This window comes from Girardinichthys multiradiatus, chromosome 12, assembly GCF_021462225.1.
Source record: "Girardinichthys multiradiatus isolate DD_20200921_A chromosome 12, DD_fGirMul_XY1, whole genome shotgun sequence".
Taxonomy (NCBI): domain Eukaryota; kingdom Metazoa; phylum Chordata; class Actinopteri; order Cyprinodontiformes; family Goodeidae; genus Girardinichthys; species Girardinichthys multiradiatus.
In genome coordinates, this window is record NC_061805.1 from 12124059 (window position 1) to 12147783 (window position 23725).

At 41.0% G+C, this 23725-nt stretch overlaps 1 protein-coding gene across 1 annotated transcript in view; it reads left to right on the forward strand.

Annotated features, from left to right (window-relative positions):
• Nucleotides 1-393: 393 nt before the first annotated feature.
• Nucleotides 394-23725, forward strand: part of zgc:110329 (uncharacterized protein LOC550500 homolog) — a 42347-nt gene continuing 19015 nt past the window's right edge. The window contains exons 1-4 of the mRNA XM_047382503.1: nt 394-716; nt 12583-12768; nt 16295-16369; nt 16512-16607. Of these exons, the coding sequence (XP_047238459.1) occupies nt 630-716; nt 12583-12768; nt 16295-16369; nt 16512-16607 (444 nt within the window). The 5' untranslated portion in view covers nt 394-629. The remainder of the gene's footprint in view (nt 717-12582; nt 12769-16294; nt 16370-16511; nt 16608-23725) is intronic.

A 23725-nucleotide genomic window follows, 5' to 3' on the forward strand; every position in this document is an offset into this window, starting at 1 on the left:
TAATTAATCACTGCATTCGCTTTAGCAACCAATGCAGGTTTTACTATATGTTAAAATGGTCATTAAACTGAGCTTACACAAACTGTTATAATACATTTGAGATTGGTGATGAAAGTCCTCTTTGGTCTTTGCTCTGTTAGCTTCAGCCTCCAGGAACAAATAATCTGGTTTTATAATAAATGAAGATGCCAAGGGGGTTATCTATCTAATATTGCTTGAAACCTTTTAACAGCATTTTGCTTCACAGATATCAACCAATCCCTTTAGACTGGTTTACACAGCCTTGTGTTTTTAGTTCGTCGTTTATATTATAAATAATATAATTATATGATTTTTTTTTTTTCACCTGTGAAACTGAATTGGTGTGACTGCTCCTTTAAGAATGGAGTCAAAACAAAGCGTGAGGCGGCTAGCCATACGGAAGTGTTTTCGTCTCGGCGGCTGTATAGCAGTACTGTTTGAGAAATGATTGCTGCTGCTTATTTAAAATCCTGATACCTCTATTAAATGTATCTAATGTTCCAAAGGGAATATTTTATATTTCATTAACATATTTTTTTTTACATTAGACTAGTTACACGAAGGAGAGTTAGTCAGCCTTTTAGCTAGCTTGACAAAAGCAAGCAGCCATGCCGTCCTATTCTGAAGTGAGAAAAAGCAACCACTTCTATTACTTCATCAAGTTCACACTAAATGTCTACTCAATGCTTTTCTCGGTAAGTGCTAGGTGAATTTTATTATGTTTGTATACACTGTGAGTTTATTTGAGCGTAGCTGCCGAGCCAGCAGTCACATTTCGAAGCATCTTTCCAGTCTTTATTTACAAAACACTTGTTTTTTATTTATTGCTTACTCCCGGTCCATTGATGTTTAAGAAATTAAAAATTAATATAAATTGTATATGGGGAAATCCTCTCCACAGTTCGGCATACACCTAAAACCAATTTTGCGACCTCTTTCGTCGTAATTTTAATTTAAAGTAGTAAATCGCCCTTAACCACATCGAATCTACATTTAAAGCGGTAAACCCGCTAAGATCCAGCTGGGTTTATCTGAGATTTAATTGATATTGCTGTCCCTTTGTTGGATCGCATACATACCGCTTTCAGTTTATGGATCCAATGAGGAAAATAACAAACGGAATGTAATTTTGAGTTCTGTGGATACAAGCTAACAGATGAATGATTCACATCAGACGAAAAATATTCAAAACACCATACCATTTTTTAGTGTAATATTTTTGCATTACGCCAAGAGATGGACAGTGTTTTAACATAATTTGGCGTCATATTCATTGTTTTTGGCTCTGACACAAGAGCGATCAGTGGCCAACAAACAGCCCGGTGGAGCAGGGCGTTGGATACTCTTAAAGGGATGATAATTAAATTAATTCTGCCGACAGAAAACATGAACCGTCAGAAATACAAACGTTAACTCCTTCTGCTATTTATTACACAGACACAGTTATTCCTGATATTACATCTATAACCCTTTTATAATCAGGACCTTCTGGTATATTTGGCTTAATGGGATGAAAATAGCAATGAGAAAGCAAATATATATTTCAGCAAGGTTGAATTGCTTACCAGGCCATTTCTTTATTTAATTTTAAATAGGCTTGGACTTGTATGAGAGAATACAAAGTTCTATAGTATTAACACACAAAATCAAACAAAAATGTATATCAATATTTAGCTGATTTAAAACAAAGAGTAACAATTATCCATACCTCTAACATAATAATTTATTACAGTTATTGTAATATGTTGAACTTTAAGGATAACTGAGACAACTTCGACTTTACAGGCACCAGCTTTATTCCTGGACTGGAAGAACCACCAAATCAGCACTGGCCCAAAACTATCGCCCCCTGACGGTCCCACCCCCGTCCAACTTTAAACTGAAACTACTCTGTAGTTTTAACTACTAAATAGAAAATCCATAAAAGAAAATAAAACTACATTAAAATATAAGATAACTCCTCCAACCCCCCACAGAATATAACTCAGCGTGCCCTTTTCATTAACTTCTAACTAACTTGCGATTCAACAGTCTTAGGCTTACCATAACAGTTTTACAACAGCATAAAGTTCGTTCCCCTACTAGTTATTATCTATCACTGCACAAAGTCTCTCATACACTCTGGAGGTCTCTTGTTTCTTTGAGATCGCAGCACCGATGACTGGTGCAGCTTCAGTGGTCTCTTTCTGTAGTCCCTCAGTCATTTCCGTTGAAGGGTAAGACTCTAGGCGGGCCAACAGCTGATCAACATGCTGCCCAACCACCTTTCCATTTTCCAACCTCACTGTGTAGGAGACAGGACCCGTCATCTCCTGTATTAGTCCTTGTATCCATTTTGCGCTCCTTGGCATGTCTATCATGATACAACTTTTGGTTATCTTGTTTTGGGGCTACTTTCTGTTTCAAGTCAGGGTGTATGAAATCAAGTGTACACCTCAACTTCCTGCTCATCATCAGCTCAGGGGGAGACCTCCCTGTTGTGGACTGTGGTGTGATGTGGTTACTAAACAGCAACCTGTCTAACTTGTTTGCCAAGGTGTCTCCCATACTCTTTGTCATGAATTCTTTGAAAGTTTGCACCGCTTATTCAGCTAAGTCATTAGATGCAGGGTGATGTGGATCGGAGTTGACATTTGTAATGTCGTTCTTTGCCATGAACTTTTTCATTTGTTCGTTTCTGAAACACTGGGCATTGTCTAAAACCACCATTTCCGGGAGGCGGGTGTGCTAAAACTGTTTCACAAACAATCTACGGTGGTGGCTGAGGTGACTGATGGAACAGGATACACATCTAACTTTTTGGAGTGGCGATCCACTATTACTAGGACAATTTTTCCCAAAAAGGGGTCAGCATATTCTATTCTTCTCCATGTCCACTCCCAGGGTGGAGCGGAGCCTATTGAGGCTTGTGTCTGTTTTCTTGACAAGTAGTGCAGGATTTTACCCTGTCTTCAATGTCAGTGTCCATTTGCAGCCACTACATGTAACTTCTGGCCAAGCCCTTATTCAGCTCATACCCAGATGTGACTGATGTAGCTGTTCCGACATAGGGGATCAGCTTCGTTCCGCTATCACCACTCTAGGCCCCCACAACACACACCAGTCCTGTACACTTCCTGTTGTCTCTCACTCAAGATGCTGTGTACCGGGCCATCCACCCAGAATATACTTAGGCACTCGGGAGAGTACTGGATCTTTGTGTGTCCACTTTTGTAGCCACTCAGATGTCATCACTCTCTCTTTGTCCTTATCCACCATTAACACCTGATCCTCTGCTGCCAGCTCTTTTACTGGGTTCTCTAGAAACACAGATGACTCAGACCATCAGCATTACTGTTGTTCTTGCCCTCTTTGTATTTAATGACATACTTACAGGGGTTGGACAATGAAACTGAAACACCTGTCATTTTAGTGTGGGAGGTTTCATGGCTAAATTGGACCAGCCTGGTAGCCAGTCTTCATTGATTGCACATTGCACCAGTAAGAGCAGAGTGTGAAGGTTCAATTAGCAGGGTAAGAGCACAGTTTTGCTCAAAATATTGAAATGCACACATCATTATGGGTGACATACCAGAGTTAAAAAGAGGACAAATTGTTGGTGCACGTCTTGCTGGCACATCTGTGACCAAGACAGCAAGTCTTTGTGATGTATCAAGAGCCACGGTATCCAGCATACCACCAAGAAGGACGAACCACATCCAATAGGATTAACTGTGGATGCAAGAGGAAGCTGTCTGAAAGAGATGTTCGGGTGCAAACCCAGATTGTACCCAAAAAACATAAAACCACGGCTGCCCAAATCACGACAGAATTAAATGTGCACCTCAACTCTCCTGTTTCCACCAGAACTGTCTGTCGGGAGCTCCACAGGGTCAATATACACCGCCGGGCTGCTATAGCCAAATCTTTGGTCACTCATGCCAATGCGAAACATCGGTTTCAATGGTGCAAGGAGCGCAAATCCTGGGCTGTGGACAATGTGAAACATGTATTGTTATCTGATGAGTCCACCTTTACTGTTTTCCCCACATCCAGGAGAGTTACGGTGTAGAGAAGCCCCAAAGAAGCGTACCACCCAGACTGTTGTATGCCCAGAGTGAAGCATGGGGGTGGATCAGTGATGTTTGGGCTGCCATATCATGGCATTCCCTTGGCCCAATACTTGTGCTAGATGGGCGCGTCACTGCCAATGACTACCGAACCATTCTTGAGGACCATGTGCATCCAATGGTTCAAACATTGTGTCCTGAAGGCATTGCCGTGTATCAGGATGACAATGCACCAATACACACAGCAAGACTGGTGAAAGATTGGTTTGATGAACATGAAAGTGAAGTTGAACATCTCCCATGGCCTGCACAGTCACCAGATCTAAATATTATTGAGCCACTTTGGGGTGTTTTGGAGGAGCGAGTCAGGAAACATTGTCCTCCACCAGTATCACGTAGTGACCTGGCCACTATCCTGCAAGAAGAATGGCTTAAAATCCCTCTGACCACTGCGCAGGACTTGTATATGTCATTCCCAAGACGAATTGACGCTGTATTGGCCGCAAAAGGAGGCCCTACACCATACTAATAAATTATTGTGGTCTAAAACCAGGTGTTTCACTTTCATTGTCCAACCCCTGTATGCTCTTAATAGCAATGCCCATCTCATTGTCCTCTGTGAAGACATCTGAGGGACAGCCTTCATCTCATGAAACAAACTTATCAATGGCTTATGATCTGTGATTGTCCTAAATTTCTTGCCATACAAGTACTTATGAAAATACTGTACCCCTAATGTTACCGCTAATCCTTCTTTATCCAGCTGTGAGTAGTTCTTTTCTGCTACATTCAGGGTAGGTGATGCAAACCCAATAGGTATCTCCTGACCATCTCAGGGTTCTCGCCAGCGTATTTCAGCGTAGCGGGCCGTTACGCTGAAATTAGGCCGAATATTTTTTTATAGGTTCATTTTTTATGAGCGTATCGGCCCTTTGCCTGACATATGGCCTTCCTCCGTGTGGTCGTCTGTTGCGTATGCACTGAGTCTGTTCCCGCTTCCTTTCACCCTATGACCCTGTGCGACCGCTAACAGTAAATAATTCTAAAATCAAGTCACCTTCGAAGGCTGGGTATAAATGCCGTTGTATCAGGGCGTTCTTCCTGGTAGCTGCTAAGCAAAATCGGGTGACGGTCATTCCACTAATGGCGAGGAGCAAAATGATGGGCCTAAAGCCAGTACTGCGTCAGTCATAGACAAGGACGTCATTGCTGCAGTTGGGGGGCTTAACAAGCATAAGAAATGGAGGTCTGGCATCGACCCAGCATGGAAAGAAGCCTTCCAATGGCTGGAAATAACCACCGATGAAGCTGGTAGGCCTTCACATTGGGTTATTTGCGCTCACATTTGAACCTATGATTTTACTTAATGCTGCCTTGTAAGCAAATATAAATGAATTATTTATTTTCGACTGTGTGCTGCCTTTGTACTTAACTATGTTAAAGTTGTGTGCAACAGGTCAATTAATTGCTAAAACTCACACAATAATAATGCCCCTCTAAGCTGCAAAGCAACCCTTCCATACACCTTAAAATCCAAGAGCTTTTAATTGGTTTAAAAAAAAACCCACACTTGCTCCATTTGTGGCGCAGTCCCGCCTCCACTTATTGCTGCAAAACCTCCCCCAATGTCTGAAGGTGTTCTAGGTAATTTTTTCCCATTAGAATAATGTCATCCAAATACACCGCTACATTGAACAACCCCTTGCAACACACTCTCCATAGTGCGCAGAAAAATGTAACTTACACCAAATGGTAACCTGGTGTATGTAAACAGTCCTTTGTGTTTGTTCACTGTGACATACTTTCTGGATTCCTCATCCAGTACAAGCTGTTGATATGACTCATATCTAACTTGGTGTATTTTTCTCTTCCTACTAGACCTGCTATCATGTCCTCCATTCTTGGAATGTGATATTGTTCTACAGGTGACACCTTGTTTACTGTCAATTTGTAGTCCCCACAAATCTTGGTGCCAGAGTCTGGCTTTAGTATTGGTACAAGGGGCACAGCCCAGTCGGAGAATTTCACTGGTTGTATGATTTTCTCCAACAGTCTCTCCAGTTCCGGCTCAGCTTTCCTTTTCATAGTAAAAGGCACTGATCGTGGCTTATAGAAGCAAGGTTTGGTGTCACTAGCTACCGGTATCTTTGCTGTGAAACCCCTTAGTGTCCCTAGCTCCTCCTTAAACACTGTTTCATGTCGTGCCAGTAGCTTCTGTAAGGGTTCTTCTCTGCCTTTTATCTTATACACAGGTTGCCAGTTAGTTGGAGAGCCTTAATCCACCCATGGCTCATCAAACTAGGTCCAGACCCCTTAACCACCACCACAGCTAGATTTTTCACCCTATCTCTGTGCTCCACCTTAACCTTGGCTGCTCCCCACACCGGCACCTTGTGGCCTCCTTCTGCTCTCAGTTTGATCCCACACTTGCCTACTTTAGGTTTGTTACTGCCTTCAGAAAGTTTTTTAAATGTCTCCTTTTACATGATAGTGTAACCACAGCCTATGTCTCCTTCAAATGTTACAATCCGTCCATTTACTTTCAGTTCCTTTCTGATAGGTTCCTTCCTTGGAATACTAATCTCCTCATGCATATTGTACATGGTCACGCTACTTGCTTTTATATGCTGCACTTCGGCCCCTTGCTCCACACTCTCCATATCCTCCTCTTGTAAGAAATGTGCACGTTTTCCTTGTCTGCCACGCCCTCCTCTTTGTTCTGCTTTCATTCTACAAGCGCTTCTCTGTGTCCCACCTTGCCACCATTGTGGCACTTTTCTGTGACAAACCTGCAGTCCCCGGCCACATGATTTGTCCCTCCAAATGTGTAGTATTTCCTGAAATCCGGTTGTGGCTTTGAGCTGAAGTCCTCCATCTTGTTCACCAAACCTATTCTTTTATTGAGTCGTAACTGCTCTGCCATGCTTCTCAAGTCCACATTGTCTCTGTAGCTGCCTCCATGGCTTGAGCAAACTTCAGCACCTTTTCAAAGGTTAGTCCATCCTCTGCTAACAACCTGCACTGTATCCTGTCTTCATTTACTCCACACACTAAACGACCCCTCAGCATCAACACCAGGGACTCCCCATAAATACAGTGCGAGCTCCCTCAGCTCTGCCACATAATTACCCACGCTTTCTTCAGGCTTTCTATTTCTTGTGTTAAATTTCCACCGCTGTACTATTTCACTTATTTTGGGGTGAAAATGATTGTTCAACAACCCCATCAACTCAGCATAGGAACGATCCCCCAGCTTGACCAGACTGAGCAGATTCCTCATCAAGGCATAAGTCTGTGCACCCACGCAACTCAGCAACCCTGCTCGCTTCCAGTCCTCCTCTTTAATGTCATTTGCTACGAGAAAATAATCCAAAATTTTACAATATTCTTCACAGCATTGCAGCTCACTATTGAACGGCACCACTGAGCCCATCCATTGTTCCCCACTACCAGTTTCGCTCTGCCTCTGTTAGTTTACAACTTACTAACTTCCCTTTACGAGGCACACACTATGCCCTAACCTCTCCTGAATATGTGGTTTTTATCCTCGTTGCCATATGTAATATGTTAAAACTATCGCCCTCCCGACGGTCCCACTCCTGTCCAACAGCTGTTACTTCATAACAGTTATATTAATGTTGTTAATAGCCATCATTTGTTATTTTTATTTTGATGCATAAAAATATAAGCTTAAGGAAAAATGAACAAACACTCGCTAAATTTATTTATTTTAGAGGTATGAAGTTGCTCAGATTGTGTTTGCCATTAGGCTCTTAGTCAACTTAAAAAAAGTATAACAATCTGAGTTCAGCCTGTTTTGTGACCAGAAATACTCTCATATAGCCATATTAGTCTATTTTGAAGTTGAGTTGAACGTATCTGAAACTTCTTTAAGCCAGGTGACCAGCTGGGTGCAGGAACAAGTGGAAGAGGTGTAGTACTCCTCAGCTCTACTCTCTATTCAGAAACTCCACTCACTCCAGTGCTATCTTTGGTATTATGGTTCGAGAACCATAAAGGGGACATATCATGCTTTTAAATCCTTCCTTTTCACACTTAAATTATTCAGTTGTGGTCTATATAAAGTGGAGGAGTAATGCTTTGGTCTGAATTCCTTGTTATTGCTGCTCCACAGGCCCCTCTTTTACCCCTGTTCTGAGGTGCATCTGAGAGCAACTTGTTTTGGTGTGGTCTCTTTAAATGCTGTTGAGGCGCTTCATACTCCCCTCCAGGTCAAGGTGCACTTAACTATAACCCGTTCAGCCATTTTTGTAGTTTCATAACGATTATCTAGTGCCACAGAATAAGACAAAAAGAGCAAAATAATGCAAAAATACTATACAAAACATGCAGTACCCTTATGTCCTTAAGGAGCTAAAAGCAGCACACAGCACTGATATAAGCAGAAGGCACAATGCTACTGCTATCAAAATAATGGCCAGGACATATCAAATACGACAAATTTATGTCTAAAATAAAGTTTGTTGTCATGTTAGTGTAATTTGAAGCTTACTGCTTTGCTGCGTCTGTTGTTTCTATAGACAGAAGGAACTGACCCCTTAATCAGATGAAGTCTTTCAGCAAATCCTTCTTGATAGTGGTGGAGGTTTTTGAAGAACTCATCCTTGAAGTGGGGGACATACAAATGTCCCCTCTGATGTGGGAACATTTCCATGAAAAACAAAATTTGACCAGGAGGTTCTGATGCTGGGGGACAGGGTAATAAATTGTGTGGGTTAATACACCCAACAACTGAATCAAACTTATCCTCTTTCAGCGTGGGCATACTTGAGCTTGGACTACAAAATCGCAGCGAGAAATAAATATGGCGGATATGCAACATTGATCAGCCAGAAGTCCATGACCTTATTTAACTGTTCTGCAGCAAAAACTATGATGTAATAGTTTGAAATAACCTAACAGATGATAGAGGAAACTGAACAAAAATATGACCTAAACAAAATATAAAGATATCTACACAGCACTTGGAAAGACTAAATTCAACTTTTCTGCACTCCTACAGGCTCTTAAGTACGCAACAAAATGAATTTAAAGGCTTGTGTTGCTTTTGTGGAAGTTGATTTTGCATGATACATCCCCTTTAAACCATAGGGAGGATATGAATGAGAATTTCAGTGACTTTGAAACAAGAACATTTTCAAACCTTGGTTAACCATCACTCTGAAAACCAACCAACCCCTATTTTAGAAAATTGTAGTAATTTGAGTTTTGAACATCATGTTTTTTTATTGGAATAAAAGCTCATATAAAAAGGTTTGTATAAGGATATCCAGAATTTAGAAATTCTAAAGTTCTAAATACAAATCTAATGTAAATTTTCATGCTCTGACCTTGCATTAGGAAGCAAATAGTAGTAGTATTCCTGTTCAGTTACACATTCTTGATTGTATTTTCACCTCCACTGTTTTCTACAAAAGCAGTACGCTGAAGCTTTCTGTTGAATATGGTTGTAAACCATTAGTAGCTTGACCATTTAGCGTCATACTGCCTATAATGTGATTTGCCTCTTCCTCTATCTCTCCTTTCTACTGCTGTGATTTTGGCCACTGTGGACTTGCTCATCAGACAAAGGCTCCTTTGGCCCTAAGCTAGCCATGTCGACTTAATTAAAGCTATCATCGCTGTGGGAATATTAGGTTTAATTAATCCCATTAAAGTATGATTCTAATGACAGAAATGAAACTCAGTGGGATTGATCTAGACTCCCTCCAGCTCTCTTTGACTGATGATAATACAGTGTTTTTGTACATTTGGAATATTATTTGAGAATGGCATGGTTTCAAAAGTCAAGTTTATTCAGGTTTTACCGATCAGATCTTTGTAGTATCACTTTTAAGCCATCATTAGAAAGGTTAAGGGCAAGTGTAGTGATATCATTTTCCTTTGAGTCTGTTCCACATTTGTATATTTCAGCTGAAAGGAAGGTTAGTCCTGACACTGGATGTTGGAACCCAGCCTGAATTACTTAACAAGGTTTTATAGAGAGTTCCCAGCAGTAAATGGAGTTGGAGTAGATTGCCTCTGTGTCCAAATGAAAATCAATGGCACACAAACAAAGATGGTTACTTCATATATTGTAGCGGTTTCCATTAACTAAATGAAAGTAGTGTTGCGATGTGATGACTAGTTGAAATATAAAATTAGAATGAGACCAATGTTGATTTTTCACAACCCCTACACAACCATTGTGTTTCTGAAATAATAGTTGTATGTATACATGGACAGCATAATCATTTAGTTAAGATTAATAAATGTCATTATCTGAAATTGTCTGTATGTGTTCTTGCAAATGATAATAAAGGTGTAATAAATCAAATTCCAGTTTAAGTGTAGAATTATCCAGTTCAGACTTAATCGGTGTAAGCATGTAAGCTTTTGAACTACAAATGATAAAATGCAGTTAACTACCATAGAAAAAAAGGGGAAATTATCTTTTAGTTTGAGCCAGTAGAAGGCTCCAAAGCCAACTTTAGCATAATTGTTAATAGATTTGTTACTTCAAATGGTGACCACCACCATTTTCTAGTTTGTGCTGGATACCAGGGCTATTAGGAAAACGTGTTATGCGATAATGTTGGTCAGTGTCACCATAATGATAATGACTGGATAAATAATCAAATGCTTAACTAGATAGTATTAATGTCTTTCTGCTTTGGGTTTATTGCAACATGTAAATAAGTAGTTTCTTATTGACCTCACCCCCTCACCACAACCCTAGCTATTAAAACAGGTTTTAACAACGTGTGTCACCAAATGTCTCACTTACTTAGGGAGTCTGAATCCATATTACTTCAATAATTAACACAGTTTTATTGCTGTCCTACTAATTTTAGTAATTACTTATTTTGCTATATTGATTTTCCGTTCAGTTATATTGCGCAAACGATAAATTTGCAATATATTATGCAGCCTTGTCTACCCAAAAATGATGCCGCACAAACAATTTAAAGATCTTGCTTTTGTAAGAACTTCACCCTAATCGAGAAGAGGTCTATATTAGTCGGCTCCTCCATAAGAACAGGGCTGCTGAAGAAGTTCTTCCTTTCTTACTTCAAAATAAGCCTCTCAAACATAAATAGAACAGGGTCTCAAGCATAAAACATGAACCTTCATAGGTAGGGCTGGTCATATGCCAATGGTAACTGGATTTTGCTTTGAGAGACAGACTTCACCTTGATAAGAAATATTATGCCAATTTATACTGCAAGATCTCGTACCACATCATCCTGTTATGTGTAGTATAAACATATTCTTACCTGTTTGAGACTTTAGTAGCTCTATTCTGAAAGAAAATGTACTTGCTCCATAACACTGACATAAGTCACCAACAGCCTTTTAGATTAACCTTACTTGTTTCAATAAAACTTGCACCTTAACTATCCTTCCCCCATTTTCCTTTGATAACTTTGAAGTGTTTGTGGCATTTGCATTGTTTCAATGACATTAACGAGTTACAATTGAGAGCTGTGAGCTGCGTGTTATTATGAATAACCTATAACTTAAACATCCTGGTAAAGTATGCTAATTTCTTATAGGCTGATTTTTAGTGCTAAGAATCTATCAAACACTGATGAAGCTGAAGTGATGCAACAATTCAATTCAATTCAGTTTTATTTATATAGCACCAATTCACAACACATGTTGTCTCAAGGCACTTCACAACAGTCAGGTTCATACATTCCAATTAATTCTAACCATTGAACAGTGCAGTCGGAGTTAGCTTTTTATTCAAATTGGATAAAAAGTTTTTCTATCTAAGGAAATCCAGCAGATTGCATCCAGTCAGTGACTTGCAGCATTCCCTCCTCCCGGATGAGCATGTAGAGACAGTGGACAGTCACTGGCGTTGACTTTGCAGCAATTCCTCATACCGAGCATGCATGTAGCGACAGTGGAGAGAAAAAACTCCCTTTTACACCAGCAAAAGTCAGAATTACAAGTTGGAAAGTCGGGGCAAAACGACAATACCCAACTTCCACATTCAAGATTGTTGCTACTTGCATCAGTAGTAGTAAAACTTTCTTACTGTGACTCTTTTTAGTTGTTTTTAGTTATTTATGTAACATTTATTTTTCAGTGTTTATAAGGCCAGTTGTTTCAATGCTGTTTATATGCATGAAATATCACATAGAACAGTGTTATTGTCATTGTTATTGTTGTAAGACAGCTGTTACAGTTGCTAGCCAAACAAATAAAAACAAGCAGGAAACTGGAACGCTACAACTCTGAGATTATGTAAACTCCGATATCCCAGTTCCAACTTCTGAGGTTAATGGAACGCAGCACAAAATAAGCATTTCACTGTGCCATGATGGTGGACATTTGGTTAACAGAAAGAGTTTTAAGTAAAATCCTTTAAGTTACGCCATTGAATTTAAAGGAATTGTAATTTTTGATCTGCTCGTTTGTGTTTGCATTAAAACAATCTACACATATATGCTGATTTTTCTAAACTGGATCACGTCATGAACCATCTTTCTTTTCTACTCAGCTCATGGGTCTTTGCGTGTTGTGTGTGGGAGTGTATGCGGAAGTGGAAAGGCAGAAGAATCGAACCCTGGAGGGTCTTTTTCTGGCTCCTGCAGTGGTGCTGATCCTGCTTGGCCTGGTGATGTTCACTGTGTCTGTAGTGGGAATGGTTGGATCCCTCAGAGACAACAAAACCCTGCTGCACATGGTAAGAATCGTGGAGGGAGAACATGTCTGCAGAGTTGTCTGCTTTTAACAATACATTTCTTGTTTAAGTTTGACAGTGGAAGAGTAAAGGCTCCCAATACACTTCTTTAATTACTAGTTGGATCATTTGGATTGTTGTTTTCTTCTGATTAGGTTATCTATTCAGCTACAAATTCAAACTAAACATATATGTGTTAATTTTTGTATATTTGTGTGTAATTACATTAAGTACCGCAAACATCAAATCTAAGAAATGTAAATTACACTGAGTACACAACAGCTCAGTATATAAACCATTAATACCACCAAAATGTTTGATGGCCTTTTTCCTCCCCGCATACAAAGACACAGCTGTTGGTTTTGTCAGTAACAGAGGAAAAGCTCAAAAGGAGCAGGGCTGCATTATTGTGGTTGCTATGCAACCGTCTAATTAGCTACGTTAAATTATCAGTAATAAATAAAATTAGAGTTAGAAACTAAAAAGTAAGTGATGTCTGTGTTTTTTAGGAAGAAGATTAGAAAGTCAAAAAACCAACACGATAGTAAAGGTCCACGATAAGAAAATGAAAATCCATTATGTTTGACTCAAACCATAGACCATGAATAATTGCTGTTTTTATCTCAGGAAGTGTCTCTTTTTACCTTTTTATTTCTCTTTTAAATTTGGAATTATTAATATAGAACTGGATCCATGCAGTGTTTGCATTGAAAGATCGTATGTTCACAAATCTAAGCATACCCACAGAGCATGCGTCCAATGTGTGTCTGTGCACATCTTCAATGTAAGCTCAGAATTGTTAAATAAGACCAACTCCTTCTGTGTAGCTGTGGATCCAAGCCTATGTAATCAATTGCCAGTTTTCTTGGTGATGTGCAGGTCAGGTACTGAATAATGAGATGTTTTCATCTTAATTAAATGCATCTAGACAGAAAATACTCACTTTTTGGTTTTTTTGGTCCAACAGCATATTCTTTGGTGCACTCTGTATCAGATAAAGGTTAGGAATGGATGCTCGTACTCGTCGTCTTCCGCTTATCTGGGACAGAGTCGCGGAGGCAGCAGACTCAGCAGGGACACCCAGACGTCCCTCTCATCAGACACCTCCTCCAGCTCCTCCGGGGGGAGCCCAAGGCGTTCCCAGGCCATCCGAGAGACATAGTCCCTCCAGCGTGTCCTGGGCCGTGTCCTGGGCCTCTTTCCGGTGGGACGTGCCTGGAACACCTCCCGAGGAAGGCGTCCAGGAGGCATCCGGTATAGATGCCCGAGCCACCTCAACTGGCTCCTCTCGATGTGGAGGAGCAGCGGCTCTACTCCGTGCTCCTCCCGGATGGCCGAGCTCCTCACCCTATCTCTAAGGGAGTGCCCGGCCACCCTACGGAGGAAGCTCATTTCAGCCGCCTGTATCCGGGATCTCATTCTTTCGGTCATGACCCAAAGTTCATGGCCATAGGTGAGGGTAGGAACGCAGACCGACCGGTAAATCGAGAGCTTCGCTTTTCAGCTCAGCTCTCTCTTCACCACAACGGACCAGCACAGTGCCCCCATTACTGCGGCAGCCGCACCGATCCGTCTCAATCTCCTGCTCCATTCTTCCCTCACCTGTGAACAAGACCCTGAGATACAGGCACTTCCTTCCAACCTGAAGAGGACAAGCTACCCTTTTCCGGTTGAGTACCATGGCCTCTGACTTGGAGGAGCTGATCTTCATCCCAGCCGCTTTACACTCAGCTTGGCCTCATAGTACCCGTCAGCCGCCTCAGGAGTCCTACAAGCCAACCACAGCCGATAGGACTCCTTCTTCAGCTTGACAGCGTCCCTTACTGCCGGTGTCCACCACCGGGTTCTGGGATTGTCGCCGCGAGACCTTACAGCCGCAGCTACGGGCAGCAGCATTGACAATAGATGCAGAGAACATGGTCCACTCGGACTCTATGTCTCCAACATCCCCCGGAATCTGGTCAAAGATCTCCCGGAGGTGGGAGTTGAATACATCCCTGGCCGAGGGCTCCGCCAGACGTTCCCAGCAGACCCTCACTATGCGCTTGGGCCTGCCAAGTCTGTCTGGCTTTCTCCTCCTCCAGCGGATCCAACTCACCACCAGGTGGTGATCAGTGGACAGCTCAGCCCTCTCTTCACCCGAGTGTCCAAAACATGCGGCCGAAGGTCTGATGATACAACAACAAAGTTGATCATTGACCTCCTGCCTAGGGTGTCCTTGTGCCAAGTGCACTGATGGACATCCTTATGTTTGAACATGGTGTTCATTATGGACAACCTGTGACTAGCACAGAAGTCCAATAACAAAGCACCACTCGGATTCAGGTCGGGGAGGCCATTCCTCCGGATCACGCCTCTCCACGTGTCACTGTCGTTTCCCATGTGGGCGTTGAAGTCCCCCAGCAGAATAATGGAGTCCCCAGGAGGGGCACTATCCAGCACCCCCGACAGGGACGCCAAGAAGGCCGGGTACTCCACACTATCGCTCGGCCCGTAGGCCAAAACGATAGTCAGAGACCTGTACCCAACCCGAATGCGCAGGGATGCGACACTCTCATCCACTCGGGTAAACCCCAACACGAGACGGCTGAGCTGCAGGGCAACAAACAAACCCACCCCAGCCCGCTGCCTCTCTCCGTGGGCCACTCCAGTGTAGAAGAGAGTCCAGCCCCTCTCCTGGAGATGGGTTCCAGAGCCCACGCTGTGCGTGGAGGCGAGCCCAACTATTTCTAGTCGATATCTCTCGACCTCCTGCACAAGCTCAGGCTCCTTCCCCCCCAGCGAGGTAACATTCTACGTCCCTAGAGCCAGCCTAAGCATCCGGGGATTGGGTCGCTGAGGTCTCCACCTTCGTCCACCGCCCAATCCTCTTTGCACCAGTCCCTCACGGTTCCTCCTGCAGGTGGTGGGCCCACTGTGGGATGGCCTCGCGTCTCTCGTTCGGGCTTGGCCCGGCTGGGTTCCGCGAGAAGCAACCCGGCCACCAGGCGGTCTCCGGCGAGTCCCGACCCTAGGCCTGGGTCCAGGGTGGGACCCTGGCTCTGCTGTACCGGGCGACGTCACGTGCCTCGGTGTACTAGTCCTCGTGAAGGATTCTTGCTTTGATGCACAATAGGAATGATCCTATAATCTCTTCATTATCTGTTGGTAAACTACTACCTCCTATCAAGGAACCTGCTACAGATTTAAATTCTGAAATTGAGACAAAACAACAGTCTACACAAAACAATTTGCATTAGTTATAATCTGAATCAGAAAGACAGACCTCAAAGAAAACTGGGATTCAGTCTCAGCCAATGAAAAGCTCTTTTGCCCCTTTTCCACTGGCTGCATTTAGACTGGCTCCACTCCACTCAAGTCATAGCCCCAGCCGTTAGCGGAAAAACAACAACAGGTTCCATGCCAAGTAGAGAGAGACCGAGTGATGTGGAGCCGGGAAACCTTACATTTTAGAGACACAACAGTCTAAACTTTTCTTAAGTAATGTTGGGAATGCTGAATAATTCCCTTTTCCTCTCTCCCCCCACAGTTCCTTTGCGTCCTTTGTGTACTGCTGCTCCTCCAGGCAATCACACTCGCCATGGCTCTCATCTTTGAAAAGAAGGTAAATGTTGCAAATCCTATACAGATCCTGACATTTTACTCAGTGATCGGATTATTTGGAGTCAGGTTGGTGAGTGTTGCTTTGTTTATTTTCTTATTGGTATCAACTTCTTTCTGTGTTTCTGCTTCCCTGTTCTGTGCAGACGGTTGCATTGTTTCAGAGCACTATACGGGAAGGAATAAAACACTACTACGATGATCTTGACTTCAAAAACATCTTGGACTATGTCCAGCAAAAGGTAGGATTATCTCTTCCAGCCAGTTTACCTAATCAGTGCTTCTCTTGTCTTGCACATAATCTGCGTGCATGTTGTGTATCTTGTCTTTGAGATGCTCATTTCTAGCTGTATCAGTGTGGACGAAGCATTGTTTATTGTAGTCTGCAAACCAGAATTAAAAGCATTTATGCTGTTAAGTGATGTTTAAAGCTAAAGCCAAACATGTTGGCTGTGTTTTCAGTTCATCACATCAGGAGTGTTTGCTTTTAATCCAGAATTTGAAGAGAATTTTTGAGAGACTGTCAGAGCAGACAGCTAATTTGAAGTGAGCCATCAGTCCGTGTGACTAGATTAAGGAAACATTTTTGTTTCTCTTAGGGGTAAATATGATGAGTAAATGACCCAGATGCTTTAAAGGTGACCTGTCTAAGTGTTGGAAGTTTTGTTTTTATGTTAGCAGTGACTGTAGCCACTTTGTGCCTGTCATAGAAGGGCTTTACAACCCAATAATCTCTGCCCCCTAAAAACTTGTTGCATCTGCACCTACTTGCACACAGCTCGTGTTTTGATGTCATGCCATCTACAAGAAGGGATAGAGCAGACTGTACTTCTTGAGGAAGCTTAAGACCTTTGGTGTTTGCATCAAGATGCTGCATATCTTATATAAGTCTGTTGTGGAGAGTGTGATATCTTCTGCCATCATCTGCTGGGCAAGCAGCATCACAGCCAGGGACTTCAAAAAGCTCAACAAGCTAATTAAGAAGGCTGGCTCTGTTCTGAAGACTCTTCTGGAACCTCTGGAGATCATTGTACAAAGTAGGAGAACCCTGAGCATCCTCTTCATGAGACTGTCCTACAACAACAGAGTGTCTTCACTCAGAGGCTTCTTCAGATCTGCTGTAAAACAGACCTCTACAGGAGATCCTTCCTGCCCACAGCCATCAGCATCTACAACAGCTCTTTGAAGAAACCCTCATAGTATAAGCTACAACAACATTTAATTTCCCTTTGGGATTAATAAGGTATTTTCGAATTGAATTGAATAATATCAGCCTGTGGTAATGCCATAATGTTATGTATTTCAACAAACAGAGGGGTTCTCTGTGGGATTGACATTATTTTTCCCTCCCTTACTGCTGAGGCTATCTTATCCCCCAGTGCTTCCCTGTCTGCAGATTTGGAGAGAGCCAAGAGTGGATTGTAACTGAAAGGTAGATGCTCACAGTAGAATTGTGGCACTTTGTCATGTTTAACTGGGAGGGAGGACAGCTGCACAGAACCTGTTGTCACTTTGAATGGCAATTTCTCAGTGGAAGAGTGGGCAGACTGTCTCTTGCAGAGAGGATGGGGACAAGTGTCTAATCACCTCTCACAGCATAGAGGTAGGCAGAGGTGGAGCTGGGAGACAGGACTATACAAGCAGAGAAAGCCAAGCAGGAGGCTTGTTTGTAGCTTGTATTAGATTAATGTTAAAGTTACTTCTACAGTTTAAAATGTGGTTCTGCAACAAACAGTTCATTTGTTCTGTTCCTACTAGCAATAAATTATCATTCATTACCAAACTGCTTTCTGAAAAAACATTGTAAATGAATAAATAAATAATTTTAATTCAACACTCAGATGTACTTCAGTGCCCTGCAAAAATATTTATGCATCTTGACATTTTTCACATTTTCCAAGCACAAACTTAAGATCTTATGTGATAGATTAGGGCTGCCTAATATCAGGAAAACATGTAATTATGATGCTATTGTTGAATATTGTAATGATGATAAAGATGATGATTTATCATCAGGCAATCAACATTTTCTTTAATCTTTTTTTTCTGTTTTCCTTCATGTGAATGTCACCACCAGTCTTTGTAAGCTTTAGTTTCTCGACCACTAAAGAATCTGCCAGTAAGGGCAGTGAAATTCTATCTAACAGCCCAAAGGGTTGATTTGCTTGCATGGCGCTTAAAATACAATTGCAAACGACTGCTTGCATCCAAGCAGTCGTTTGCAATTGCAATATTGCTCACATCAAGATTATGATGACTGTTGCGATTTGATATATTGTTTAACTCAATGAGAGACCAACACAAAGTAGTGTGTTATTGTAAGTGGAAGGAAAATTCAATTCAAAAATACTTTATTAATCCCAAAGGGAAATTAAATGTTGTTGGAGCTCATATTATGAAGGTTTCTTCAAAGAGCCGCTGTAGATGCTGATGGCTGTGGGCAGGAAGGATCTCCCGTGGCGCTCCGTCTTACAGCAGATCTGAAGAAGCCTCTAACTGAAGACACTCTGTTGTTGTAGGACAGTCCGATGAAGAGGATGCTCAGGGTTCTCCATAATGTTCTTCATTTTATGAAGAATCCGTCTTTGTACAATGATCTCCAGAGCTTCCAGAGGAGTCCCCAGAACAGAGCCGGCCTTCTTAATTAGCTTGTTGAGCTTTTTGAAGTCCCTGGCTCTGATGCTGCTTGCCCAGCAGATGATGGCAGAAGAGATCACACTTTCCACAACAGACTTATAGAAGATATGCAGCATCTTGCTGCAAACACCAAAGGACCTAAGCTTCCTCAAGAAGTACAGTCTGCTCTGTCCCTTCTTGTAGATGGCTTCACAGTTGCACCTCCACTCTAGTCTTTTATTATACATAGTTTTCAACTTTCTTTGACATAAAAACTGAAAAGTGTGGCTTGTATTTGTATTCAGCTGCTCTGAGCCACTACCTTGTTGAACCACCTTTTACCGTAATTACAGCTACAAGTCTGTTGTAGTTTGTCTCATACAGGTTCACACATCTAGAGACCAGGAATGGGCATTTATTTTATTATTTTATTATTATTATTTAGGGTTGGGCCATATTATATCATTCACCATGATATTTGTTTATGGGTGTTTTCACACTTGCCACTTTTGGTCTGCTTTAAATGGACCAGAGTTTGTTTCCCCCGCTGGTCCAGACCTTTTGTGCAGGTGTGAATACATTCAAGCGAAACCTGGTCCGGACCAAACAAGCGGACTAAAGGGACTTTCCTGGTCTGAATGCACCCTATGATATTTGTTTTTTGAACCGTTTTGATTCAAATGTGAAAGTTATCCATCCCTACAAAAGAGACCATAACAACATGCAAGGACTGCAAGACGCCTGTAATATTGAAATTCCTTCAAATTTATTTCACCATCTCAAGCATCAGCACCTGAGTCTGTACCAGGATTTTCTGAAAGCTCAGGAGCTAACACTCTGTAACTAAGTAAGCTAGTTCAGCATGGCATCACTGAGGCTCTCGCCAGTTGCACTCCATATCAAAGAAAAACCAAACCCCAATTAAGATATTACCTAAGATGTCGCCATTTGTTTGGTGAAAAATATAATGCTAATCCAAACAGTGGAGAAAGAAGGCTTCATGCAGCTTGTTAAGGAACTAGACCTGCTATACATCCTACCGAAAAGGAAATATTTTTCCAAGATGGCCTTCCCAGACATACAGAATACCATGAAAAGTACAAGCGTCACTGTCATCTGCAGAACACTATGTGACAACCATGGATTTATGGTCAAGTTAACCTTCAGACACTTATCTCAGTCTGACTGTACACCATATTAACAGTGGCTGCGAGATGTGCAGCTCAAACCTTGACACCAGCTACTTTCCCAAGGATCACACAGGAGAAAAAAACTGCGAGTGATTTAAAGGAGTTTCTCCAGTCTTGCCATCTCTTCAAAAAAAAAAAAAAACAGATGTGTGTGACAACAGGGTTAACCTTGTCACAGTTCTCAGACTGAATAACTGGATGTGACTATCCTGCTTTGGGCTTCATCTCCATGTTGCCATTAGTAAGTTTTCTTTCCTTTATTAAACAGTTTATTTATTTCAGTAAATCAATTCACTTTATGAAATACACATCGATTAATTACACACAGACTGATACTTTGAAGCATTTATTTTTGTTAATTATGATGCTTTTCTGTTGGAGGCTCTTGAAAACATGACATTCAAGTTTAGAATATTACATCAGACCAATTAAAACACTTTATAATACAGAAATGTGGGATTAATAAAAAAAACATTTTTTACACCTGTTTAAATGTTAATTTCTAAAGATACTTTTATTCTGACAAACGAGCCACATCGATCGCCGATTGTAATCTGCTGAAATGTACCTGAATCTGGATTATTACATAATGCTAATACTTATACGTGCTCTAGGATGATAACAAATACCACAGCTGTACTGTATGTGTTGGGAAATATTGAAAAGTAAATTCATGGAAAAATTACAGATTGTGTGATATTAATGATCATGGCCTTGCCAACACCATTACCATATTATGCAAAATATTATAAATATGTGGGTAGATTCTCACTAGGGAGGTTCGTGACCTGATAAGGCCTTGCATGCAGAGAGAAGTGTGAAGTATCCCAGAATTAAAAGAGCAGCAACAGTTTGTAGGAAGATTGTGAGTTGTTTCTCTATCGGTTTGAAAGGGCAGCAGGCACGCTAGAGGCTGAAAAAAGGGAGGGCATGGCTCAACACAACCTCATCAAAGAATCTACCACGAGATGGGGCTCGAGACAGAAAATGATCCAGAGGGTGTTGTAGCAAGAAAAGTCCATCACCTGGGACAAGATCTACAGGTACTCGATTCTGTGAGCAAAGCCCTGGGTCTTGTGGTCAAGTTCACTGATGCTCTGTCTGCTGAAGACTATGTTACCATCTCATGCTTGAAGCCTGTCCTTCAGCTGTTGAAACAGTACCATTCTTCTTGTGAAGATAAGCGACACAGAACTCCAAAATACATAAAGAGCTCAATACCGCAGCACTTTGCTCTTGAACAGCTGGTATGAAGGAACCATGCTTGACCCACGGTTCTTCAGGTTAGCTGTTTGGCAAAAAAAGTACCCGTTCATCCAAGCCACAAGTGCTTCTGAAATGTTGTTGAGCAGAGTTGAGAACATTGTTACCTGCAGTAGGTCCACACTGAGGCCTGCCTTTGTGAATAGGCTTGTGTTCTTGAATAAGAACCTGAGACTGTGATAACTGGTGATAACCAGCTGGATGGCTATGTTCTGCCTTTTCTGGCAGCATTTCAGTTGTTTTCAACATTTGTCGGATGTTTTGGAAGTCATGTAAAGACAACATATTTTGTGTTAATTGTTACATTTGTTTCAAAGATTTGAGAGTTTTTTTTTCTTTTTTTGGAAATTGCACTTTAGTGCATTTTGTGGAGCTTTCCTTTTCTTATAATATTTGTGTTTTATACAGACTATTTCAATCTAAAGAACAGGCAGAGAATTTAAATTTTTTTTTTTCTTTTAAGACTGAAGAGCTCCTCAGCCTAGGTGGCTGAGGACCATTCAGAGCAAAGACCACCAGGATCAGAAACAGCTTCTTCCCTGAAGCTGTCAGACTGCTGAACTCAACCCACTCTGTAGACTCTCTCACTACACACTGACCTGCACTAAACACTTCACCCACCAAAGGTGCAATATTTCACTCACTTATAGGTGCAATTTTAAGGACTACCTCATGCTTTACATGTGTTTGTAGTACTTTGCAAAGTTCATTTCAGCTTCACTATTTAACTGTGTATATTTCTTTTCTTTTTGTTTGCTCTTTGCTGCACATATTTTTACTGATTGCTATTTATTGTTAGATTTAGCTTTGTTTGTTATACTTAGTTTTCTTTTTGCTTAAGTATTATGCTTCTTAACCGGGACCTGAGTCTGATTTTCGTACCTTAATATGTAAATGTGAGGTGGTATGACAATAAAAATTTAATCCTTGAATACTTTCCTTAATAAATTTATTGCAGTAAAAGTTATATGTGTAATATATATTTTTTGTTTTTATAGAATATTGCAAGGCAACCTATTATATTTATTTTGTCAAATGAATAACAACCAATTTGTTTTGTGTTTGATTTAATCAAATTTGTCGTCATCGTCAGAATCCTCTGAACTATCATTCAGGTTTTGGGCCGTATGCCCAGCCATAATCCTATTTAATTATGTTTGAAACCCCCAAAAACTAGCTGTTCTGTCGCAATTGGTATTGTTTCTATTTTCTCCATTGTTGGTTCCATGAGTGAGTCAATAAAATATTAAAAAATATAATTAAATGCATTTACAGTGTGCAATGTAGTGGTAAGAATCACACTTTATGATCTGTTATTGGTGTCCTGAAGAAGCCTGTATTAAAATAAAAATTTGTTCAGAACAGTATTTGAGTTTGTTGGGCTTTGAGTGCAGTGACATGCTGTTGCTTAAAAAAGTTATATATGGTTTTATATCGTCACTTTTATTGTTTTCACAATAAATACCACATCTCAAGATTTTAGGTTTATAGAAACTAAATATTTGCCTATTCTTCTTTGCAAAATAGCTCAAGCTCATTTAGACTGGATAGAGAACATCTGGGAACATATATTAAAGAGCATACTAAAGATTCTCAATTTGATTTAGGCCTGGGCTTTGACTGGGCCATCCTAACAAATGAATATGTTTTGATCTAAGCCTTGGGTAAGGTGTATTTTAGGGTGATATGCAGTGTTTTTCACACATTTTCACATGTTTTGCTTGAATTTTGGTCTGATGTTATCAGACCACCTTCTTCTACATATTTGGTTGCTCATCAGTTTAGGTAAACAAACTTTACACTTGGGTGCTACTTTGTCTTGGTACCTCACATAACATCACTGAAGTCTGTGGTTTTACCAACACCTAGCTTTAATGGCCATTAATTGTTTTTTTTGTGCTCAAAAGATTTAACATTTCATGGTATAATTACAGGTCCTTCTCAAAATATTAGCATATTGTGATAAAGTTCATTATTTTCCATAATGTCATGATGAAAATTTAACATTCATATATTTTAGATTCATTGCACACTAACTGAAATATTTCAGGTCTTTTATTGTCTTAATACGGATGATTTTGGCATACAGCTCATGAAAACCCCAAATTCCTATCTCACAAAATTAGCATATCATTAAAAGGGTCTCTAAACGAGCTATGAACCTAATCATCTGAATCAACGAGTTAACTCTAAACACCTGCAAAAGATTCCTGAGGCCTTTAAAACTCCCAGCCTGGTTCATCACTCAAAACCCCAATCATGGGTAAGACTGCCGACCTGATTGCTGTCCA